General features: G+C 46.4%; 1 protein-coding gene across 1 annotated transcript in view; it reads right to left on the reverse strand.

Annotated features, from left to right (window-relative positions):
- Window positions 1-4,851: 4,851 nt before the first annotated feature.
- Window positions 4,852-25,509, reverse strand: part of DRGX (dorsal root ganglia homeobox) — a gene marked incomplete at its 3' end in the record, with an annotated part of 29,192 nt that continues 8,534 nt past the window's right edge. The window contains exons 6-7 of the mRNA XM_080926735.1: window positions 25,322-25,434; window positions 4,852-5,117 (exon numbers count right to left, since the gene is read on the reverse strand). Coding sequence (XP_080782861.1) covers window positions 4,852-5,117; window positions 25,322-25,434 — 379 coding nt within the window. The remainder of the gene's footprint in view (window positions 5,118-25,321; window positions 25,435-25,509) is intronic.

A 25,509-nucleotide genomic window follows, 5' to 3' on the forward strand; every position in this document is an offset into this window, starting at 1 on the left:
ATCCATCTCACAGATGGGACAACCGAGGCTTGGAAAAATCAAAGAACTTGTCAAAGATGCAAGGCCAAGGGATGATGCGGAATTCTTGATTCCAAGGGAGAGCTCAGGCCATCCTGGCTTTGCTCCTAACCTCCCCCTAGCCACCTTGCCTGCCACCTGCAGGCTGGCCCCTGGCAGCAGGTGTGGGACAAACTGATGGGAACAAGGAGCTAATTCAAGGCTGTGGGCAGAGCAGCTGTTCACAGCAGCCTGGGGCCACGCTGCTGTAACAGTCTTGTAGATAAAGTGCCCCACTTAGGAGAAGCGATCACCCACTCTCCTGATGCAGAGTCATTAGCTCACTGGCTCCTGGAAAATAAAACCATTTGGCCCTTGCTGACAGATGCAGCCATTACTGAGATCACTTAGCCCCTCTCCCTGCCCCTCCCGACCTGGGTTGGGGGGAGGGCAAGTCAGGCAAAACCCGAGGGACAGTCCAGGCCATTCACTTCCTGGCTCTGCCTCTGCTCCAGTCCTAGGATGCACTTCACCAGGCCACACCGAAGCAGCAGGAGACAGCTTCAGACAGGGTAGTAAGCTGCCAATGACCTTGTCCTCCTGAGACCCGTTCCAAAGCTGCCTGCACCTTCATCATCTCCTTGACTCTTCACAACAACTGAATATGCTAGAAATGAGGATTATAACAGTCACTCCACAGGGAGAGAAGGGGAGCGGAGAAGTTGAGTTGCTCAAAGCCGCACAGATAATAATGTCAAGCTTCAGACCCCCAGACCTTTCCTTCCCCAGCTCCAAGATGCCACAGTCCTGTAGGGATGCTAACGTCTGTGGGGACTCCAGTGGAGGAGGCTGGGGCCATGTCTCTGAGTCAGGAAGATGAAATGAGCTGCGGAACCTGGTTCTGCAGGGAGAACAGCTCATGTTGGCAGGGAGAAAAGATCCACTACACCGGATGGAGAAAATGCAGGTCCAGTATGTCACACATTATTTCTAAGGAACAGCTGTCAGCGGTGTTGCGGCTCCATAGGTCCACCCTCCTATGCAAGAGCTTTGTTGTCACTGGGAGGCCATCTGGACATAGGTAGGCAGTTGAGAACAGCTCATCGGAGCAGCTGGGTATTTCATGGCCACAGGGGCCATGAGCCTCCTGGGTCTGAGCAGGCATACTACACGCTTCATGCTTCTGTATGGATCTGTCGCAGTGGCCAAGTCCTGCCCTGAAAAATACCAAGCTGAGGTCTGTGGACGTGGATTTCCTGTAGGGGAGGGGGGAGTCAAATAGCCCAGGTTGGCCTTTAACTGGCTGTGAAGTAGAGGACAACCTTGAAGCCCTGATCCTTTGCAAGTCTTGAAAGCTGGCCAGGCAAGCACCGCACACCTATTTTTATGTGGTACTGGAAATCAAACCCAGGGCTTCCTGAATGAGCAGCCAGTATTCTGATCTTCATCTGGAGCCCTGAACTGCCATTTTATAAATGATTCTCTGAAGTCTCTCTTTAAGGAATGTACACACACACACACACACACACACACACACACACACACACACAAAACCTTGTGGCGGCTACTTTTCCCAGATCTGTGCTTCCCCTACCTCTGAGAGGGCACACTCCTTTAAGAACTGCCTTCTCCTCAGATAGAGTGGACTGGGCAGCCCTGATAAGCCACATTCCATTGAACTAGCACATCTGCTGGACCCTAGCTAAACTGATCAGTTCTGCTGCCAAAACCACCAGGAACCAATCAACGCCCAGGTGAATGAGTCAGAGGAGAGGCAAAGCCAAAGGACTGTGCTGACATTGGGGGGTGGGAGGTGGGATGGGCAGCAGAGAGCAGAACACATGCATGCACCAGAAGGCCAATGTACTGGCCCAGAGGTAGACCAAGAGGGAACAGGTTTTCCATAAGGATAATGACATGCTTTGGGGAAGGGACCCAAAGAACCACAGATTGTTTCAGAAACACTCTATGTAGCCTTTACACAGTTCTTTCTGTGCCTGAAGTATGGAACGGAATTTTCCACTTCTGTGATGTCAGCCCTCCTTAGGGCTGTAGAACATTTCGGACTATGGATTTTTAGATAGGGATGTACTAAAGCTGTACCTGATGGGAGGGGTGTTGTGGTGTGATGCTCTAACCCTGTCGGATTCACAGACAATGGTGGGTAACAAAGCTCTTCCTACCCAGCTGGGGGTCTCCTCTGGCTATTCCTAAATAAAATGCAGATTGAATTGAAGGAGGAAAGAAGCCTTCTGGGAATGGCCCAGCATCCTGTGCTGTAGTCACCCACCACGATTCCATGTGGTCCAGCTGTTGCTCCCCTTCCCAGGACTATCACCCTCACCAAGGCTGGCCACTGTCCCTATCATGGCTATGGTGGCTTCTAAGCTCTATTACCATAGACTGCAGTGCATTAAGACATGCTCTTCAGAATGTTTCAACTAATAAATTAATAATAGTTATTAATCAATCATCAATCAATCCCTTGGGCTTGCACCTCCTTCCCAGACCAAAGCTGGCTGTCTTTTTATAGTCTCATTATGAATTTCTGCAGACTGGACAGCCCACAGGGGCTCCAACTATAACTTCCCCAAAGAGTACTTCACCAATGGTGGGCCAGATGAGGAAAAGGTGGGGCGGGTGGTCTGAGCCCTGAAATCCTAAGGGAGCTTACACAGAGGCCTCCAGCTTGCCCGGGCAATCTGTTAAAATGTTTTTGTGCCAGAGGCTTCCAAGTCCTCCCGCAAGCTTCAAGAGCATTTTCATTTGCAAGCTGGCCAAAATGGAGTATTAGAGAGCACAGATTCCACCCAGCCTGGAAGCTTAGAGATCGGGGACCAGGAAGGAGAAAGAGAAGTCACGGGAGGTCTTTAAAGTCTAAATTTATTCAGGTGTTTAAAGGAACAGAAACGACATCATGCATTGGTTACTCTTGCCCTTTCTTTGTACAGCAGAACTGAGTGCTCAGATATCTCTGCAGAGGTTTGGCTCTCGCTTTCTTTTTTTTCTTTCTTTTCCAGAACGTCAGGCAGACTTCTCAATGTTATCCAGTTTTGCACAGTCACTGGAGTGTCGCGTCATGAATTATTAAATCAGTGCTTCGTGGTAATACATAATTTCTTATCAATTATTCATGCTAATGTGTGTGTAGTTTACTTAATTGTGTTATTGACGATCAAAAGTAATTTCCTGAAAGTCCTCAAGGACACAAAATTTAATCAGCATAACTACTTTTCGGATGCAATGCTGTTAAGTATTCTTAATTTGCCCAACAGTTCACTTATTTATGTACCTTTCTGGAGGAAATACGAGTTTAATCAAACAATTAGATTGAAGAGTTAGTGTGCATAAGGGCTGGAGCATACATTGCCCAACCAAACCTTCGTAATTACAGGGAAATGGAAGCAACTTGGCCGCTTTTTGGCAAATCGCTTCATCTTTGTACTCAACACGCAAAATACAGCAAGAACGAGAATCTGGCTTTTTTTTTCTTTTTTCTTCTTTTTTTTTTTTTTTTTTTTTTTTTTTTTTTTTTTTAGGAGACAGTGTGTCCCATCAAATGTGTAGCAGTAACCGTAAGTGAGGCACGATACACTTAGGAGTATTACAGAGGAAGGGGTGCTCCTGAAGAGCTAAGGGGAGGCAGAGGGCCTGAAGCACGGCCTCTCGGTTATCAGAACTGAAATGGTAACAGCTGTCATGAAAGTGATACCTGTTTGCGTGGAAACATCATCAGCAAAAGCCACCAACGACCACAACGCTCCCAGGAGCGGGCCAGGAGCGGGGCTCATGCTATTGCACATCTCTCTCTGATCTTTCCGAGGACACCATCCACGTGAAAGAACCAAGCCGCACTAGACGGGCGCAGAAATCTCTATGAAATTTGGCCCTTTGGACTCCATTCTCTTCCGCCACACGGAGTCGTCTTCCTGGGTTTCCTGTCTCGTCTCCCTCTCCACATACGGGGGACATGAAGAAGGGCAGTTCATCAGGGCATAAGTATTTCTGGGACCTTCCTGGGGATTTCCTCCCGCTTCAGGGGCTCTTGTCCTTTCATAGGCCACAAAGCTACGTTCTGATTGGTGAACTTCCCATCACTCTTCTGAAAGAGGCGGGGCCTGCAAGTGGACACTCTAATTGCAGGAGACCCACATTTGCTGCACGTACAGTATCAGAATAGCAGCATCCCTCCCCACAGAACTGAGAACCTGTCTGACTGGGCCAGGTCAGATGTGCCCAGGGAAATCTAGGGTCAGGACCACTGTGTCCTCAGCCCATATCTGTCACTTCCTAACCAAAACTTCAGCTAATTCCTTTAAACAAGAAAAAGGGGGTTGATGCCAGTCTTGGCTGGAGAGAGTGAGAACTGGTTGATAGTCCACCAGTTCTGTGGTTCTTAAGCAATATGGAAGTGCCTGCCTCATTTTCTGTCATGAGATGTCACTTCTTGGCATCTTTCAGGGATGATCCATGCCATAGTCCTTGACAAGACCTTCCCAGATATCTCAAGAAGGATAGTGGGATGAATTAATCTGCTTTGCGCCGAGGCTGCTTGGCCTGGAAAATAAACAAAACAAAGCAAAAAAACAAACAAACAAAAAACAGGGGCCTTATCGCAGAGCAGTATCCAGACCCACTAAGAGCCATCAGAAAATGTCACCGAAGAAAAAGCCAGAACAACACAGCCTACCAGCAGAAGTCTAGAGGGACTCTCCAGGACTCAACCAGCTGCAGGTCTCCCTTTCCCTGTCAGATCCATGAGGAGGAAGCTACTCCTTGTGTTTCAGAGGATGGCAGGGCTGCGGCTGGGAGGAGCAGGGGTGGGGAGGGCTCCGGGCTAGGTGCTCTGGACCCTCATAAGTTCTTCTCGCCCTCGTTCTGTTCCTTGGTTGGCGAGGTCTTGTCCTGGCTGCCTTCTGGGGGTGTCTGCTTGGAGGCGGGGCCGGGGCTGCTGCTGGTGGACGGCAGAAGGTTGGCGGACTGCAGAACAGCTTCTGAATGCTCCCGGGCCTTCATGCGCAGGGCAGCCACGCTGGCCGTGCGGTTACTCTGGCAGCCATAAGTGGGGAGGAAGGAGAGCCCCATAGGGTCGGGGACACAGCAAGAACACAGTGGGCCCCCTAGAGGAAGGAAAACAGTAAGCTCTATAAATTCCCATACCCTGTTTCTTAAGGGTGGGGAGGGGGCTAGGCCCCAAAAGAGGGACATGAATTCCCTTTGGTTTCAGATACTAGACAGAAGACAAAGTCATAGGTCCCCAAAGATGCATGGCTTAGGCCATCCAGTTGGTAATCCAAAGGACAGCCAGAGCATCAGGGAGACCTTGCTCAGTCACAGTCCTCTTGACAGCCATCTGTGTTGTCTTAGTCCAACACACTGACTTCTCTGAATGTTGACTTCTACTTGGAATGATACATATACATCACAAGATTGTTATGAAGGTCTGATGAAGTTATCCCACAAACTGTGTGCTAAGGTATCCTTAACAACTCACTGTGAGGCGCTGCTGGGTACACAGCCACTCTGCCAGGTGCAGAACAATCTGCTAGCTCAAAACCACTCCTAGCTCCACTGTGAGACCAGAAAACATTCAAGAATATCACATCTTTGTGAAGCAGGACCTTGCAGGGACCACACGGGGTGGGGGCGGGGACCACGTGGGATAGAAAACGAGAGTAGTGCTGTGTTCTGCCTGCCATGTGGGAGAAGCTGAGCAAAGGCTCAGCACATACAGCTCGTTGCAAAGGGGTGCCGCTAGCTGTTTAAACTGATTATCTCCCCAATTAAGAGTTCGTTTCCAAATACCCATGGTGTTGCTGGGAGATCTGGTCATTGTATGAAAAGAACTGTTGGCTATTGCTTATGGCTCAAGGGCTGAAAGGCCTGAGGCCTGGGACTCTGAAGTAGTTGTTGGAAATACACTGAGCCCAGACCTGTGTCCTGGATTCTGATTCTTACTCAAGTGTTGCCTCTTGACTAACAAAGCTGAGGTGCCCGTGCAGGAGAATCCTGAAGGTGCCCAAGGCCGAGCTGAGAACCATGGAAAGTATAGAGTCCCCTGTGTCCCTGCTCTTGGACATGCCCTTAAGTGCCTGCACGGTGATTTTCTCCTGTCTGAGCATGGCTTGAAGCCCCCCACTTCAGACCGTCTCGGAGCAATAATCCAGATACAATGCCAGTGCCCACTTGGCCTTCAAAGCCCTGCAGACCCGTGTGACAGAGAGACAGACTCTTGTGGGGGAGCTAAGCACCGTCAGTTCTCCGTGCAGGGGACAGCCTCCACCCTTCCTTTCCAGGGACAAACTTTGCCTCTCACTCACTGCCAGGGCCAGGCAACCCACCTGCCTCCTCTTCAGCATATTCAAGCATTTTGCCCCTCATTGCCCATCCTGCTCAAAAGCAACAAGAAAGTCCCCTTCACCCCACTCACCATCCCCTCTCATCTCCAAAATGGCTCTGAGTGGGACGTATTCCTCCTTCCCCTCTCCAGCTAAGGAGCCAGAGGCTCCGTGCCTTACAGAGGTAGAAGCAGTGCCTCTGACACCTTAACACAATGGCTGAAATGCAGTTGTACATTCCTGCCTTGGTTTTCCAATAAGGACCTAATCCACATATAGCAGCTACCAAGATGAGGGAGGGAGATATCACCAACATCAAGTGCACAAGGGAATTCGAAGAACCATTTTCCCAACCCTGACTGCCTGGCTGGCATCGAACCTGAAGTACATTTGATCAAGTCCCATGTCCTGGGTGTTCCCTGTTCCCATTGGCTTCACGCAAAGCACTGTGCTGACACTAGTCATAATGAGACACTGCAGCAGAGGCTCAGCTTTGGTTGGGAAGGGTGTGTGTGTACCTGTGTGTGCATGTGTGTGTATGTGTGCACTTAAGTATGAATGTCCATGTATGTGTATGGGGGCACTCAGGTGGGGGGCACTTTGTGTGTGTGTGCATGTGTGTGTGTGCACTTAAGTATGCATGTCCATGTATGTGTATGGGGGGCACTCAGGTGGGGGGCACTTTGTGTGTGTGTGTGTGTATGTGTGTATGTGTGTGTGTGTGTGTGTGTGTGTGTGTGTGCACGTGCACAATGATATGGGGACCATCCCTAGGAAGCCTAATCTTCTCCAAGTCCCCTTCTCAACAAGGCACTTGTTTAAGAAAACCAAGGATGTGAGAAGAACAGAACATTAGGAATGGTGGTCCTTCAGAGAAGGGCGGCAGAGAATCTGTGAGCTTTTCCCAGTTTGGAATGTTCACACTTTTCTATGATGATCATAAGCATCATTTAGACCTAGGAACCATCTTTGTTAATGAATGATTAGAAGAGAGAAAATGGGAGGTAGCCAAGTACAACTGAGAGGTAACCCGGGTGTCAGGAGCCCAGGGCCACACACAGGCTGAAAGTCACACACAGGATCAGGGACCTGGAAAGGGGCCATAACCTCAGGCTTAGCAGGCTCAGCCTTAAGCAGCCACTGTGCTGGGCTGCCCTAGAGAAGTTAGTCTTGCCACAGAATAGACGTGCTCAAGTGTGTCTCGTGAGGTAGGTGCTCTGTGACTCTGGTGACACCTTCTGTAGAGTAAAAAAGTGACAAGGCTTCTCCTGAGGCCACAGTCCACACTCCCTAGATGACACCAACAATGGTCCCAAGAAAGTCACCAATAACTTCAGTCCTGGCCCTCGAACCCCAGATTTAAAGGTGAAGAAAAATAATTCAGTTTGTGTCCTGGTTCTCACCCAATGACCACCCTAGACAGACAGGGAAACTGAGGACCAAATGAAGTCAAAGGTTTTAGGGGGCCCTATGATTAAAAACACCATGGAAAACATTTTTCTTTGAAAGGAGACATGGGCCCATGTCACAATAAGAGGGGATCCCCAAGGATTTGATAAGTAAAGTTAGTCATGAGAAAGACAGAACTACAGGGCTCCAGTCACAGGATAATAGACAAATCTATAAGGACAGAAAGCATATGCTGGCTCTTGAGAGCTGGAGCAAGCAGGAACAAGGGGCTGCTGTTTGATACAGCTTTAGTTTTTATGAGACAGAAAGTTTTCAATGATCTAACAAAGTGAACAGTTGCCCCCAGCACTCATGTAGGACTACAGCAACTCCAAATCCAAGGATGCCCAAGTCCCTTGTAGTAAAGTGGTAGTGTTTGCACAGAACCCGTGAGCACCTCTCCGGCTTTCCCTCCTCTCTGAGTGGTACACATGCTGGACAAGCAGCTGTCCTACTGTATTGCTTGGGCAATAGTCACAAGAAAAATTTTCTGCCCGGGGCAGCATAGATTCATGATTTCCAAACAATCCTTACCTGTAGCTGCTTGAATTAAGGAAGATAGATCTCATGCACATCCAGGGGTTATTGTATACGTAACAGTATTGGAATACACACTTAAAGGTAATTAAGGGGTTAGGGGGCTGGCTCAGCAGCTAAAAGCACAAACTGCTCTTGCAGAGGGACCCAAGTTCAGTCTCCAGAACCCACATCAGATGGCTAAAAACCACCTGGACAACCAACTCTATCTGACACCTTCTGGTCTCCAAGAGCATCCAAATGCATACACATACATACATACATACACACACACACACACACACACACACACACACACACACACACGATTAAATTGATTAAAATAATTTTAACATAGTTAAGATGACAATATTGTTACGTGCACTTTACCATAACTGAAAATAAAATTCAGATGGTCGGGGTCAAAGGATGGGGTCAATGGGTCCAGGGAGATGAGAACCCAAGGAGGCTGCTAAAGCTCTTCAAATTCCTACAGCAACTGAGGTCCTCCAAAGGTCTCAAGGCCACTTTACACTGGCCTATCCATGCATCCTCATACTCAGTGGCCAATGCCCTCAACGCTGCTAGCTTGGTGGGCCACTAACTGAGGCCATATTACATAGATTGGTGCATGCATATAGATGAGACCATGAAGCAGGACACTAACTCTGAGATGAACACTGACCACAGAGCTCCTGAAGAACCATCAGTGGTCAGGGCATCTAAGTGAACTCACATATGCCCGAGCAGCCTATCCAGGAAAGCTGAGGAGTGAAGCCTTGGCAGAGTGAAGGGTGTCTGATGGGTCATCAAAGGAGCCTTCCCCCTTGTCCTGCCTTGCCCGGCCCTGAATAATGCAATGGAAGATATGACTAGCCATAATAGACAGGCAGATGACTTCCGTGATAGTATCTACAGCAAGCAGAAAACAATGGTACTAGGACGATATTTCACAGGGAGACATGTAGAATCTGTGATCTATGCCCAATGATCCAATTGTCCAAAGTGAGACCTCATTTGTTAGTGAGCATACTGTCAAATGTGACTTTATGGGAAATGTGTTGTGATGCCATAATGCCCTAAGCTGTCTTAATAGAGGCAAACCACAAAGGAAGGAATGGGGTAAAAATCATCTTCCCCTCTATGGTGGCTATACCATGCCATACAGTTTCTAGGGAAAGGGGCTGATGCTCCAAATTGCTGGGTATGCACATATATTCACTTATATTGGCGTTAGCCAACAGCTCACTTAAATCTCACAGGCATTTTAAATAAAGAAAACAATGACTTCCATGTACAGAATCTCTATGAAATTCACTCTCGGTTTCTCCGTAATCTGCAATACAGATAGGCCACCAGATGTCTCCACAGGCCATCATCCCAAACAGCTCCCTGGGCCAAAACACTTCTCAGAATTTGAGATAACAGTAGTGAACTCTATCCTCCCTGTTTCCAGAGTGGTCAATTAACAAAAAGCTATAGTGAGGAAAATTCAAACCCAAGATTCATACAATGCCCTGGAAAGTTCCAAGCCTTTGCCAAGTGTTCCGGTGTTCCTTGGGTTCTTATTCATTAATTTCTGGCTTTAAAATGTCCAGTTTAAAAGGCTGTCACAAACAAGGGGGAAAATGTGACTGTTGACAGCAAACATGTTGGTAGGTAATATAGAGGAGACAAAATCACATAAACACCCTTAAAAAAAAACTCAAAACACACAAAAACTAAGGCCATTCAGTACTAGAAAAAGCTGTGCAAAAGGTTATCTGAGGGCTAGGGTAATGCTGCTGAGTAGAAATAGAGACCTAAGTTCAGATCCACAGAACCAACACAAAAGCTTGGTTCAATGGCACATGCCTGTAACGTCAGTGTCAGGGGACAAAGATGGGCAGGCATATCCTGGGTGTTCACTGGCTAAAATGGTGAGCCCTGGGTTTGATTGGAGGCCCTGTCTCAAAAAATAAGACAACGTGATTGAGGAAGATAACCATTGGTTTCCACTCACACTTTAACAAGTACATATGTACACATACATATGGACAAAAATTATATATGTGAGTGTGTGCATGTATGCAGACATACACATAAACAAATAATATTTTAAATGTTTAGAAAAAGATGACCTAAAGCTATGACAAGAGAGACTGGACAGCCACACAAAATGAGGTTGTATGAGTCTCTGAAATCACACATTTGTTACTATTAGTGACAGTGGCATCGAGTTGGCCAGAAGAGAGGCTCAGCATTCTTTAGTGTTTCAGGGAGGTGTTGAAGATATTCAGAAAATGCAGACAGCAAAATCAAGTTATTGTTGAGTTCAGAGGCTCACAGGATGAAAGTTTTGTCTCTTGGTCCAGTGAGAGTAATTTTTGAAGTGTGACCCTGGCACAATGATCCAGGCAGGACCACAATTTTTTTTTGTGATGGATCACAAAAAAATCACAGATGAACCCAATGCCAGATGAAAATGTTATAAATTGAAAATACACCTAACAGAGCCATCTGTACATGCCCAGAGCACTGACTTGAGTCCATAGCTGTGCAAAACCTTTCAGCATCCAGCCTACTCGATAAGACAGTGTTTGGTCCGTCAGCTCTGTGAGGGCCACACAGCAGAGAGAATGAAGATGAGCGGACAGTGTGCCTTTCAACCAACCATCATAAGGTCCAAATCTAAGCCCTGAAACCATCATGACCCCCAAGAACTTCCATCATCCAAAGTTTCTGAATTCACCTTAACCCCGTAAGTTACAGCTCAGATCTAGTCTAGAAAGCACTGGTTCCAAGTCTTCAAACGACTGTAACATCTACAATCCCACAGAAAGGAGAGAGCAATTCAAAATCCCAGCTCGGGGCTTCTCTAATTTCCTCTTCTAATCAGCCTGATTTGTTCTGAGTGTCCCGGGGGATGGCCCAGAGAACAGGAGATGGTTATCAGTACGCTCCTTGCAGCAACACTTCCATCTTTGTGTTCCCTTCCCTGCCATGGGGACAATTCCTGCACTGTTTCACAGCCATGTTTATCCCTCCAGCAAACTTCCCATCTGACCCAGAAACAGAATCTTTATTCTGTTGAGAGAATTTTTAAGAAGGAAGATAAAACAAGCATTCGAGGCTCCCGATTCCTAGACCTGAGGAGGTGGGGGATTATCTGGAGAGGGGTCAGCCTTCATCTGTTTGTTTCTTCTTTACATCTTATTTTGTTTTAATTGATCGAACTCTATTATCATGATTGGGCCAAAAATTAAATTATCTACAAAAATGGGTGTTCTGTTGTGGAACATAGCAATGGGCCTGCTAGTTAATATCATGTACAAAATATATTGCTGCTGTGTTAAAGTTGCACAGTAGGAGAGCAGACGGTGCCATGAAAAAGACATGAACTAAAAGTAGGTTTGGGGACAGGAAGTCAGTGTGACGCAATTTCAACATGTGTGAGCCCCCAAAATTCGTATATTGAAACCTTAATACTCACACTGATGGTCCAGAGAAGCAGAGTCTTTGAAGGTGATAAGGTCAAAAGGGAAGATTTCAATGTTATATAGAAGCCCGAGGGGCTGGAAGGACAAACGATAGGAGATAAATAGAAAAGAAAGAGGGGGGGAGGAGATAGACAGACAGATGATAGATAGATAGACAGACAGATGATAGATAGATAGATAGATAGATAGATAGATAGATGATAGATAGATAGATAGATAGATAGATGGGTAGGTAGATAGGGAGAGAGAGAGAGAGAGAGAGAGAGAGAGAGAGAGAGAGATATGATAGAAAATACCACACAGGAAAAAAAAGAAAAAGTAAGAGAAAGAACATACACCGCTGTCTACAGTATCTGTGGGAATTGGTACCAGGGCTTCTTCAGATTCCAAAACCCATGGATGCTCATGTCCTTTAAATAAAATGGCATCATTTTTCCTACTCCTCCCCTAAACTTTAAATTATTGGCAAATGGCCTGTAATAAATACCTAAGAAAAGATCAGTGCTATGAAGATAATTGTGCTGTATTATTACCATATAGTAACAAGAAAAATGTCTATGCATGCTAGTATAGACACAATTTTTTATTTCTTTCTCTGTGGTTGGTTGAATCTTTAGATGTAGAATCCTCAGTTACAGAAAACCACTAGCATGCATATAGAAAATTCACACATATATATGGCATGTTGATTTTGTGTTGTAGGTATAGATAAATTTATAGCTGAAAATTTTTTAGAAATAATAAATAATAAATTTTAATAATAAATTTAAATTTATGAATAAGTTACAGAGGGGAAATAAGGTTTCACCAATACCAACACAGAGTGATTAGTTCTAGTTGCTGGTTATGAATAACCTTTTATTTGCATAGTATTGAATTTCCTACAATTCCTAAGCTAACGGGGTATTGCTTTCACCAACAGCATGTCTGGTACTTCTTCTATCCTATGCGTTCCTGTCTGATCCCATGCAGACGATGGGACAGATGATGCTCAAATCCCCCGAAGCTGCCAAGACTGTATCCTCAGCTCCCAGAAAAGACTCTGGATGGCGATGGCCTTCAGCTGCACCAGACCATGAGTACAGATGTGAAGCTGAGGATGCACCATGAGAACACTCCATCCATCTCCCACTCAGTGAGAGTTGACATCCTGTCACATGGACCCAAGCCTACAACACACCCCAAAACCTCCCTTCCTCCAACCCACCAACTTCTGCCATTATCTGAAAACTATGTGATCCTTAAATGCAGCAGGAGTATTGTTTCATTTGGGAAACATACTGCCTCCTGAACACTAAATTAAAACATACAATTAGATTTCCATTAAGTTACAGCAAATTCTGCTGAACTGATCTAATCGGCCTCTATCCCTATATGACATCATGCTTTAAAGCCTTGGCCTGAGCATAAATACTTAATGTAATAAATACAGTCTGAAATATTTGATCTCCTTGGCAGCTTAATTGATCTACTGCAGAGACTGACAGGAAAAAATTAAGTTAGCTCTGTCTCGTCTCTGCCAATAGCACAGTTTCCTCCTAAAGGGTCATGTGGCCTGATGTGGGTGGCAGGTAGCATTCTGGTACACCGTTTCCTTGTTGAACATTCCAGCTAACTGTAGAAACTGGACAAAACCAGAGGTTCACAGAGTGGTCAGACATTTCTTACCAATACCATAATCCTTTTGCTTCTTAATCAGATGAATAAATGAATAACCATATTTCTAAGTGCCTTTACCTATTCTTTAAATTCTTAAAGAGAATCTATGTGAGACTCTGGATAGGTGCCCGTGATACTTTCATCCTGATTTTAGTAGCTGTGGCTAGGTGCGCTCGTCATAACCAGATACACTGCAAAGCCCAGTTCACACCCAGACCCTGTCTTCTATCACAGGTCACTTACTTCTGTTCACTCTGTGTGTACCATGAGATATTCAAGTCATGTGCACCGTGCCCCGAAGCTTGCTGTAAGCATCCTTCTCTAACACTTTGATTCCAGAACTGAACAGTCCTGGTTTCATGCAATGCATCCCCCAGTGGCTATATGAGAGATGGGAAAAGAGAAAAACTCTGTCCTTCCTGGAGAGTGGGCATATGTTGGCCCCTCAAGAGTTCTATTTCAAGCCTCCTCATAGAAGGAAACCCTATGGCCAGGGCAGTTGCTCACTGTGATTAATACCAAGAGCATCAAGCTATTTTGGCAGGATCCCTCAGCACATTTAACCTGAATCATGTACCCTCTGTTGACATCCTCTAATACAATGAACCCAATGTCTTGACATCCACTCATTCACTCAGAAAACACTCGTAGACAGGGACCAATTCTGCTCACAATTACCATTAAGTCTCTGATGCAGTCTCAGGGATAGTGGGGGGGGGGGTCCTGTTTCTGCCTGAATGCTTTTCTAGAGCTTTAAAAAATATATGGATGAGCATCTCTCAGATCTGAGAACCCCAAGCACAGCCAAAGCAAATGCAGAGGCATGTATAGGCTGTTTGTCTGGCTGCCTCTTTCAGCCTCTGGCACCACCTGAACACTTCCTCTCAGCTCCCTGCACTCCAGGGCCCCATTGATTAGTAGGAAGGGCAAACCCATCAGCACCCATAGGAAATGACTTCCAGAAAATGAACTGTAGGCTTTAAGCTAGAAGATGACAGCAGGTGCCTGTCAAAGAAACAGAATCAATCTGGGAGCCTGGCATGGGGACTCAGAGAGACACTTACTTGGGTTTCTAACTTGGCCTGCCTCTGCCAGATGTACTCTATGACCTTGAGCTTCTGCTGACCTCAGTTTCTCCCACTGCTACAGGGAGAGATATAAGGAGATTCCTTACAAATCATGAGTGCCAGAATCTCCACCTCTCTAGAACTGGAAGTTTAAACATCACCTCAAAGGCCCATGTACTATTGAAGGTTGGTCCCCAGCCTGTGGTGCTGTTGAGACGGTGGACCCTTTAGGGAGCATATCTTTGAAGGGGACATTGAAACCTTACCCTTGTTCTTCCTTCCCTTTGCTTATCAGCTGCTAAGAGGTGAACAGCCCTCCTCTACCACGTGCTCCTGCTGAAAGGTTCTATGCAGTCAAAGACACAGAACAAGAAGGCAATAGAACAAAAAGATGGAAACGTCAAAAACCATGAGTTGAAACAAACTTCTCTCCCTTTTAAGTTTAATATCTCATATATCTGGTCACAATCCCACGAAGCTTGCACTGATATTGAATCATGAACAACAGCCTGGAGAGGAATCGGGGGCTGACCCAATCACTTTCCTCCTGAGACATCACTATGTTGTGTCCCTTAGATACCCTGCTCCCCTCAACATGTGTGTTCTGGAATCCTGCAGGACAGCACTGGTTTCCTAGGGCACTGTGCACTGCCCATACATCATGGACTTCTATCACTGTACCCAGGAGGCCACTTTCTAGGGGAGCAAATGCCTGAAGAATATAAAGTCCCCTGCCCCAGACATCTAAGCCCAATCCTTTATCAAACCAATGTGGCCTCTGTTCCTTATCATTTTGACCCTAAAGGCAATTCCTACTAATTACTGGAACTGCTTGCCAGACTTGGAGACATGCCTACCTACCATTAGCATCATATGTATGGCCACAATGACTCTGCTTTCACAGATGACCTGGGAACAAGAAGAAGACTGCTGCTAGCCCACATGTCTTTTGCAGGCATTCTTTCTGCACAAGAAGCCGTTAACCCTGGGAATCTCCTACACCTCTTTCAAACCTCCCTTACTCCTCTTCCAAATGAGTCCATGACTCTCTGCATGCCCTTGTTTAACTCTGTCACCTGACTCGAGGATTCAGAGCCAACTCAACTTCTTGTCCACCCCTCATTCTAGCCCCCAGCCTTCCAGGCGCTTATCATAGAGACATAGCTAAGTCACTGCTGGATGCTTAGCCCCAAAGTAGCCTGCAATTCTCCGCTGATGCTAGATGATGAACAAGACAGCTCAAGGTTTCAGAATGAGGACTGGAGTCAATATCCCTAATCCATCCTAAAGAGCCCTTTCCCCACCACCTGAGTGCCATGGCCTTCTCCCCTTCATCACCCAAGCTTCATCATCTTCCATTCTGCAAAGCTCATACTATGGCAGAAGTGAGTGTCTTAGAAGGATCTAGGGGTTAGTCAGCTATGGCCAACACCCTTAAAATGTGGATAGCAAAAACTGGAAAGCAAGCTGAGCTTTAAAACAAACATCTGAGTTCATATTACATGAGCAATAGATTCCTTACAACTGTGGTTGTTGATCTCAAAGAAAGTTTTCAATGAAACATCTCCCAGAACTCAAGCCCTGGGAAATCCCCTTAAGTAAGGCTGGGCTGGCCCTGGGTTAGTTTTAATCACTACCATGTAGCAAAAATGGAACCCATCCTGGGCATGATCTGGAAGGTTTGGCATCTCCTAAATTTATACTCATGGAACCTTAACACAACTCAAGCCCAGCCTAGAACTAGAGAAGCCACAGAGAGAAAGAATGGGTGCCCCTGCTCCCCAGGATTACTGTCCAAAACCTGTCTCTACAAAAGAGAAACCATCTAATATATATCAATCTCCTGGGCAATTCCAAGCAAAAGTAGCAGAACTGCCCCAAAAAGCCCAGCCAGTCTTTAGAAAGATGAGAGAATCAAACAGTTGCTGGTTTCTAATACATAAGCCCACTGTATTCATTCTTGGATTCAGCAAACTTCAGAAGGAACTTACTTTCTGTTCGATGTATACAGACATGCTTTTGTAATCACTCCCCTCAAAACAACTTGTCAAACACTTAAATTGTATCAAGAAAGAATATGTAACCTAGTGGTGATTTAAAGTGAACAGGGAAGGCATGCAGATTATACACCAGACACTATACCCTTTTGTTTAGTATCTGTAGACTGTGGTGTCCACAGAGGATACTGGAACCAATCAACACCAGAAACCAAAGAACATGTGTGCTGATATTTGGGCTAAGTATCACAGCTAAGTAAAGCTAAACCAGAACCTGAATTAGAGATTCTGATTCTATGAAATTAAAATCAACAAGTGCTGGTAAAGATATGGGGGAAGAGGAACACAGGTTCACAACTGGTGAGAATGAAAACTGGTGAGGCCACTGTGGAAGTCAGAACAAATGCCTCTAAAGAAAGCTGCAGAGTGAGCCGTCATATGGGAGGGTCAACCAAAAGAATCTGGGGAAATGCTAAAGCACAGCTTCTCAACCTGTGTGTCGTGACCCCCTTAGAAATTGAACAACCCTTTCACAGGGGTCACATATCAGATATCCTCCATATCGTATATTTACACTATGATTCATAACAGTAGCAACATTACAGCTGTGAATCAACAATGAATGTAATTTTATGTTTGGGTGTCACCACAACATGCGGACCTGAATGAAAGGGTTGGTCGCAGCATTAGGCGGTTGGGAAGCTCTAGTCTATGGGAAACCTGCTACTTTGTAAGCTAATTGTAAATAAAGTCACAGATCAATTTCTTCACGATAATAAATGCAAAAGGCCTAAAGAAAATATTAGCACATCAAATCTGGCAATCTAGAAAGAGGAAAACATGTCACATCTAATTTGGGTTTCCTTCAGGAAATGTGCAGTTGATTTAACATTTCAAAAATCCAATCATAACATAGTTCATTATGTTAACATAAAGAAAAATAAAGACTGTGGGGCCATTTCAGCAGCTGCAAAGGAACATCTGATGACATTCTGTGTCCACTCACAGTGATGATTTTACATTAAAAGCTAGGACAACAGAGGAGTAGCCCGTTTGATAAAGGGCACCTTGAAAAAGAAAGACAGGACAGGCATGGTATCATACTCCTGTAATTCCAGCATTTTTGAAGTTGAGGCAGGTGGATTTTGAGTTTGAGACCAACTTAAGCCAGAACATATGTGAACTCTTTTTTTGAAACATGACAGGCTAAGACTACAGCTTTGTGGTTGATCGTGTGGTTAATGTGTGAGAGACTGGGCTCGGCTTTAAGCATCACAACGAGCCAAGAAATAAGGATCAGAAACAGGATCATAAGGACTTGAGAACTTTTCCAGGAGAGCAAGAATAAGACAAGACCAAGAGCCATCAGCAGGAATGGATGATGATGGAGCCGGGTGTGGTAGGAAACACCTGTAATCTCAACTCTGGGGAGCAGAGGCAAGTTTCATTCTGTGAGTTCAAGGCCAGCCTGGTACATAAGTGAGTTTCAGATCAGTCTGGGCTGCACAGTGAGATCCTGTTTTAAAAACAGAGATGCAATATTGTATGAATTTGTTCATTTTAAGTCTACATTAGCAGTCTCAAAATGCCTGCATGTAAAGAAGCAGGGAGTCTCGGGGCTGAGGAAAACAGGAAGTAATCATCAGTAGAGCAGGGGAGATGGTTACAGGGCAAGCTGGGCAGCACAGTGAGTGGAGTGATACGTCAACTGTATCTCAACAAAACTAGATTTGAAAGTCAGAATAGCACAGGACTGCCTGATAGCATCACTTTCTACTCTAGACTGTTCAGAAAGCAGGGGCAGGGGGATAGCATGAGCCCAGAAGCTCAAGGGTGATGGAGGAGAAATAGCAAGACTCTAACAAGAAAAGAATGAAGAAATTACTGTACCAGAAATTTTAACCAGCAAAGCCAGACACGAAAAGAAAGAGTATACAATTGTGAAAAAAAAAGAGACAAACTATACTTAGAGACGACCTTCTGAAGTATATGAGCTGTCACGGAGAATCCATAGCTAAACCTAATTACATGGCTAAATCTTAACAGCATGATGCTGAGTCTGAGAAACCAGACTCTCCGAAATGCAGTGTGATTGCATTAATCTTCAGTCATGTGTTACTAGAAAATGGGCATGTCCTCTGAGAAGCACAGAGATAGTTTAGCCATGGTGTGAAGAAGCATCAGAATGCACTGAGATAAACTGTTCCTGCAGCATCACTGGGCAGTGAGAATCTTTTAAGACACGACTGACTCAAAACCCATTTCTAAGAACTGGGGACAATGTAGTTAAAGAAGGACTGGGGAGTGTTTTTTTTAAGAAGCTCTATCGAGGAAACAGTTCCCCTCCAGCTCTGAGGTTAGCCCCCTGGGCAAATTCTGACTGGTTCACCCAGACTTATCCATCTCGGAAACTGGGTCTTGTGACTTTACCTAGAAGTCAGAGGTAAGAGGGCAGTTGGTGGCTCACTGAGGAGACTGCTTCAAAAAGGACACGGCAGGACCCTCACCCAGCACTGCTTCCCCTTTCTCCTCAGGATGCAGGTTCAGGACTGCTGAGAGCCAGTGTGCTGAGAGGATGATCCTGCATCCTCTTCAGACTTTACACCCAAGGCTTCAGCCAGGCAAGTGTAGCCAGGACCACAATGGCTACAGCTCTGCCTACCCCTACTTCTTCTTGGCCAGACCTCACCTGTGTCTGCTAGGCCCAAGTCACCTCCCCAGTAAGAGCTGACAAGAGGAAAGAAGGTGTCAGACCTCAAGCCTGCCCGCATCCTGCATGGAGAACCTCCATTATGAGCCCTGCCCAGGGAAGGGAAGGAGGTACGTTCGCCCTTTGGGAAGATCTGCTGATGCCACTGCCCAGTCCGGAGAGAGCTTGTTGTGGCTCTCACAGCATGCGCAGAGCAGGCTATGAGCTAGGAAAGCTCTCTCCTGGCACATTTGGTTCTCTGAGTTGCAGTTAGAGGCAGGGAGCTAAGCAACTCATTCCCCCAGGGATCCCCTTCCTCTGCTGCCCGAGGCTCTCCTGCCTAAAAGTAGTGCCTGCTCACCTACTGCTAGCACTGCCTCCAGAAGAGACCCAATTGGCCATTAATATTATCTTCTGCATTAATGAAACATGGCTGCAAAGCTGTCCATTAAGATAACACACACACACACACACACACACACACACACACACACACACACAAATTGTCAGTGCTGTCCTCTGGACACTGGCTACTGTTATGTAAATGTTCCCTGTCCAAGAAGGGTCCTGTGACTTTCTAAATTGATGATTTGCATGAATCAGTCCATGGTGGACCATGCTCTGTGTAAGCCAGGCCAGCCTATCTGCCCACTGTGAGTTCTAAGCATTCCACAAGCAAAGCCCATGACCTTAGAAAGCTCCATGACATCTTTCAAGGGTCGTTAGGCCTTTCAGCATTACCAAAACTTAGACTCATGGTAGATATGAGGAAAGAATCAGTGGGCAGAGCATCTCAAGAGCAACAGCGCTCCAGGAGGGAGAAGTCTTAGGGTAGAGACTTTCCAGTGGGTCCGTGAGAGGAGACCAGCACTGCCACAAGATGAAAACAAAGGACTTTACATACTAGGGGCAGGCAGTGTTCAGTGAGCACCCCCATGAGCTATCAGCTGTCCTCACACATGGCTTCTTCATTCCATCCCATGAACAACACACAAACACACTCCCCCTTACTCTGCTAACACACACACACACACACACACATACACACACACACACACACACACATACACACACACACACACACACACATACACACACACACACACACACACACACACACACACACAGTCTTTTAATTTTAAGATATAAAAGGCTAGAGAAAGGGAAAACCCAGGCCACACCAGCAAAGTCATTGCAGAGGCCTTACTTAGAATCCATGATAGCCCATACACACCAATCAAGGGCCATTCCAGAGGCCTTACTTGGAATCCATGATAGCCCGTACACACCAATCAAGGTGACAACCTACACTGGGCCTATATCTAACCAAGTTCCAGGCCTTTCCCGCAACATGAAATTCCAAGGAGGGAAGATTGGTCCCTCTGGTTTCCTGAGGAAGCTGCTATCTAGAGTTACCTGCCACTGACTGTTTAGATAGCACCTAGGCCAGAGGAGGGCCAAGAGTTCCTCTCCTGCACACTTTCTCAGTCATGCCTCCCCTCAGTTACCTTAGCATTCAGAAAGCAGGTGGGGATAGCGCCATGAAAGTTTGCACAGAATCAAAGGAAAAGCTCAGGACTACAGACACTAAGCTGCTGAGGACCAGTCTGGCTTCTTACTCACAGTGGGGGCATACTTAGTAATGAACAGCTTTGCCCTAACAATGTCCTTCATCCACCTCGGTGACCTCAACATCTGCCCCCAGCACTGCCAGAGGTGAACAAATGGCTTCCCTGGCCTGAATCTCAGTTTTTTCATTTATAAAAAGCCAGGCAGGTTCTTCAAGCACATGACTATACGATGCTCTTCCTAGCTGCCTGGTGTTGCTACCTTACTGGGTTCAAGCCCATGAAATGGAAATCAGTGGAGCCAGCAAGGTCTGCCCAGGATCTGGGGTTGCAGAAAAAGTGGCGGAAACTGAGTCACCGACCAGGGCTTCTGGAATGCAACCAAGCCCTAGAAAGTCGCCCTCTCCCCTGAGTCTAGGTGTGGCTGTTTACTTCACTCTACAGTTTGGGGCAAGTCTAGGAAGAAAAGGAGGTCAGTCTTGGAGAGACAGGAATCCGACCCATCTCCAAAGCATTTAACATATGCCTCACAAAACAGCTGAGTGTTAATCTCAAGTGTGTTTGGAAACTAACTTGCAATAGAAGGAGACATTTCACCCTGTATCCTGGTTCAGTTACCCCAAACACACCTCAGGAGCTGCAGAGCCTCAGGGATATCTAACACAGAACACCATGTCCTTTTCAGAAGAACCATCACAGTATGGAGTATCAAATTCACATTATTCCAACCATTGCAACACTAGCACCAGCCCACTCGTAATCTACCTGAATCCCCGCCTTGCATGGTACTGGCTGTGTCACTAAAGAACTCAGCAGGACTGAGCAGAGAAGAGTTTCAATAATTGTTCATTCCCCTCCCTTTCCCCTGTGGCTCAGTTTGTAGAAAACGAAAAGGCCAGATGCTCATAGAGGCCAAAGGGCATGGAGCCAAAGAGGATGGCCAAAGAGGGTGCTGTGCTGGGGAGGTTTTCTGCAGAGCAGAGTTGAAAAGGAATGTAAAGAGAAGAACTCAAAAAGCAGACAGAGAGGAAGGAAAGAAAAATCTTTCTCATCCCAATGGGCACTAAAAAGGGGGCAGGGCAGGTCACCAGTACCATTCGTGGATGTACTGTGTTGACCCCAAGACTTCAGAGACAACACTCAGAACATGGAAACTACTGTGAACTGAGTGATCATCTTTCCCAAAATTCACATGTTGACATCTTAACACAAGCTGACAGTGTTAGGAGATAGGGCCTTTGGGATGCACAAGGACTCAAGCAGAGCCCTTCTGCGGGGGGCGGGGGGGTATTGGGGCCCTTTGGAAAGAGGCCTGAGAACTTGCTCTTTCTGCTGTACACACAGTCCAGAGCTGGGTCCTCGGTAGAAGCCCAGGCTGCCAGCATCCTGACTCTCAAGCTCCTAGAACTATAAGAAGCAAACACCTCTGGTTTATAAATCACAGTTTCTGTACTTTTTATAGTTGCCCAAACAGCTAAGACAGAAATATCCCAAATAAAAACACATTTCCAACTTCTATAGAAAGTTCAGAAATTCTAGCAAAATTTTCCTCTCCCCCACTTGCCACTGTCAGCTGGCTTGATAAGTCACTGGCCCTCAGTGGGCAAAGCCTTCTAATCTTTCTCACCCCAGTCCCAGCTCTGCCCATCCCAAATCTGAGGGGTCCTCAATATCTATCATTCCTGTCTCTGGTGATGGAGAATTCTGCCTTTTACCCATGCCTGTCTCGAAGCAGAATATGGCAAAGCAAAGGGGCCCCAGGCTTCCAGAAAAGTAGACAAGAACTCGCTCATACCTAGGGAAGCAGAGACGGACTACAGAGTTCAGAGTTCTCATGTTTGCCTGTCTAGAACACTGGTTCTCAGCCTGTGGGACATGATCCCTGTTGACAAACCTGTGTCTCCAGGAATCTTTACATTATGATTGTTAACAGTAGCAGAATTATATTTATGAAATAGCAACAAAAATAATTTTGTGGTTGGGAGTCACAACATGAGAAACTACATTAAGCTAGAGAACTACTGCTCTAGAAACATCCCAGCATTGGTATGGGTCCCAACTGGTCTTGTTTTCCACCCTTTCTCTGCACTTAACCATACCCTGCCAGGAAGTATGTACCCAAGGACACAGGAGGCTGCCAGGCAGGTCCCTGCAAAGCACAGAAATGGGCCTGTGTCTAGTGAGCACACAGTGAGTCTTGCCACCTCTTCAGGGTTCTGACCATCTCAGACCCCCCAAAGCAATGTGGTATCAAAGGAATTCAGTTTCTAAAGTGCACTTGACAATCTCTAGAGGTGCACAGCCCAGCTGCAGGGGATTAATGAAGGGGCAGAAGGGAGTCAGGAGAAGAGAAATAGGGAGGGAGATATGTGTGTATGTGAAGCTGGTTCAAGTTAGCAGCAGCCCCACTACCAGCCCTGTCCCTTACTTTAGGACATTGCCAAAGTGGATGCTCCCTAAGACATGGACAACATAAACCCCATCTCTGACCTTCTGCTCACCCACTGCTTTTGGACACTTCTACCCTGAAGTTTAGCTTTTGCCTACTACACTCTCCCCACCATGGGCAAAGGTCTACTGTAGTAGGGTTTAGCTCTATTTACCAAAGAGAAAGACACCCCAAGAATGACAAGAAAGGAGAAATGTGTAAATCACTCCACTTACAGGGCTGGAGTTCAGTGAGGGAAGCATGTCTATTAGAAGTGGCTATTTGCTGCTGAACTGATACACAGTGCAGCTGACAGAGCTCACTGCAGCTGACAGAGCTCACTGCAGCTGACAGCGCTCACTGCAGCTGATAGATCTCACTGCAGCTGACATTGCTCACTACAGCTGATAGATCTCACTGCAGCTGACAGCACTCACTGCAGCTGATAGATCTCACTGCAGCTGACATTGCTCACTGCAGCTGACAGAGCTCACTGCAGCTGACAGAGCTCACTGCAGCTGACAGATCTCACTGCAGCTGACAGCGCTCACTGCAGCTGACAGAGCTCACTGCAGCTGATAGATCTCACTGCAGCTGACAGATCTCACTGCAGCTGACAGAGCTCACTGCAGCTGATAGATCTCACTGCAGCTGACAGATCTCACTGCAGCTGTCAGTGCTCACTGCAGCTGACAGCCCTCACTGCAGCTGATAGATCTCACTGCAGCTGACAGCGCTCACTGCAGCTGACAGAGCTCACTGCAGCTGACAGCATTACATAGACTGATGAGTATGGGTTGCTCCTTTGTCAGGATCAGCCCCTTGGATAATGCCAAGCTCCTCTGGGACCCTGAACTGGCTAAGCGTCTGTCTCTGTGCAGGATGCACATCTCTTATCTAAAATGCCCTTATCTAAAATTTCTGTTATGGCATAACCTTTTTCTCTTTTCCTTCATTCTTTCTTAAGCTATGGGGAATATCTGAATATGCATAATAAGGTATCTCGGAGTTGGGCTGGAAGTCTAAACACAAAATTGGTTTAGGTTTTATGTGCATTTACACACTAAGCCAGACAGCAAGTTTGCACAATAATTCTAGCTCCTCTGCCTTTTTACAACCTCCTGTCATGTGAGGTCAGTATGAAATTTTCCATCACCTCTGACTTCAGAAGTTTGTGATTCTGAAGCATTTTTGGATGTCAGAGCTTTGAGTTAGAAAATCTAGGCTTGTAGTTGTGTCCTGTGAATATGGCTGGAGGTTCCTCAGTGTGTGTGTGTGTGTGTGTGTGTGTGTGTGTGTGTGTGTGTGTGTGTGTGTGTGTTTACATCAACACATCTGCTGTATAGAGGAACCCCTTGGAAGCCAATGATATCTGAGACCACAAGACCATAGCACGGAATGAGCAGTACATAACCTAGGAGGTCTCCCTACTGCCTATTCCCAGAGAAGAACCTATGCCCCACCTACATCCCCCTCCCTCAGACCTCCAGCAGCCTCCCAGATCCACTTGGGAGCTTTTCCTTGTTCTTGGCCAGCACAGCTGCCGGATTGACTAAACATCTCTAGTAGTGTTTTTTCTGTTGTGTTTTCTGGCCTGGAATCCAAAGATACCAGATGTGCCTTCACCTCTAAGGACAGTGACCCCCCAAAAAAATCACCAACGAGTAGCCCTGCAAAGCTTTGGCTCTGGGCCTGACCAGAAACCTACAGTAGATTTCTTACCTTCCATAATACTAGCCACTGAGAAGACACCAAAAGTTCTACGGGTTCAGACCTCTAGACCCTGGAGTCCCTGAGGAGTACACTAAGTAAGATGCACATAGGAACAGGTTGAAAGTGAGGACAGCTAACCCCATAGTTCCCCCATGAGCACCTTTAAGGGTGATGGCAGAGTGGTTGCTGTGAAAAAGCTGCCTCTAGGAGAAGTCCTGGGTTAGATGAGATGAGTCTTAGTAACTTCCACCTGCACTCTCAGGCCGTTTGACATCACATCGGACAGCAAGTGTGGAAATGCCTAGTGTCTGCGATCCTGCTGTGACTGGTGAGAGCAAAAGGTTGCCCAGCAGAGACAGCAGTGAGGTCACTCTGCCTCCACCCTCTCTGCCAACCCCACCTCTGCACCGACCAATCTTACCTTTCAGAGATGCCACGTGGGACAGGGCCTGGGCATAAGTGGCTGTGTTCAGGAGTGTCCCTGGCAAGCAGGAGGGGAAGAAAGGCCCGGCAGGACCCACTGTGCGTCCCAGGCTGTCAAAAACAGAATGTTCCATTGAGGTCCAGCCTGTCTACAGAGCTACCCCAGACTCCTAATCCTAGAGTAAG

The sequence above is a fragment of the Micromys minutus genome (genome assembly GCF_963924665.1).
Source record: "Micromys minutus genome assembly, chromosome: 12".
Lineage (NCBI taxonomy): Eukaryota > Metazoa > Chordata > Mammalia > Rodentia > Muridae > Micromys > Micromys minutus.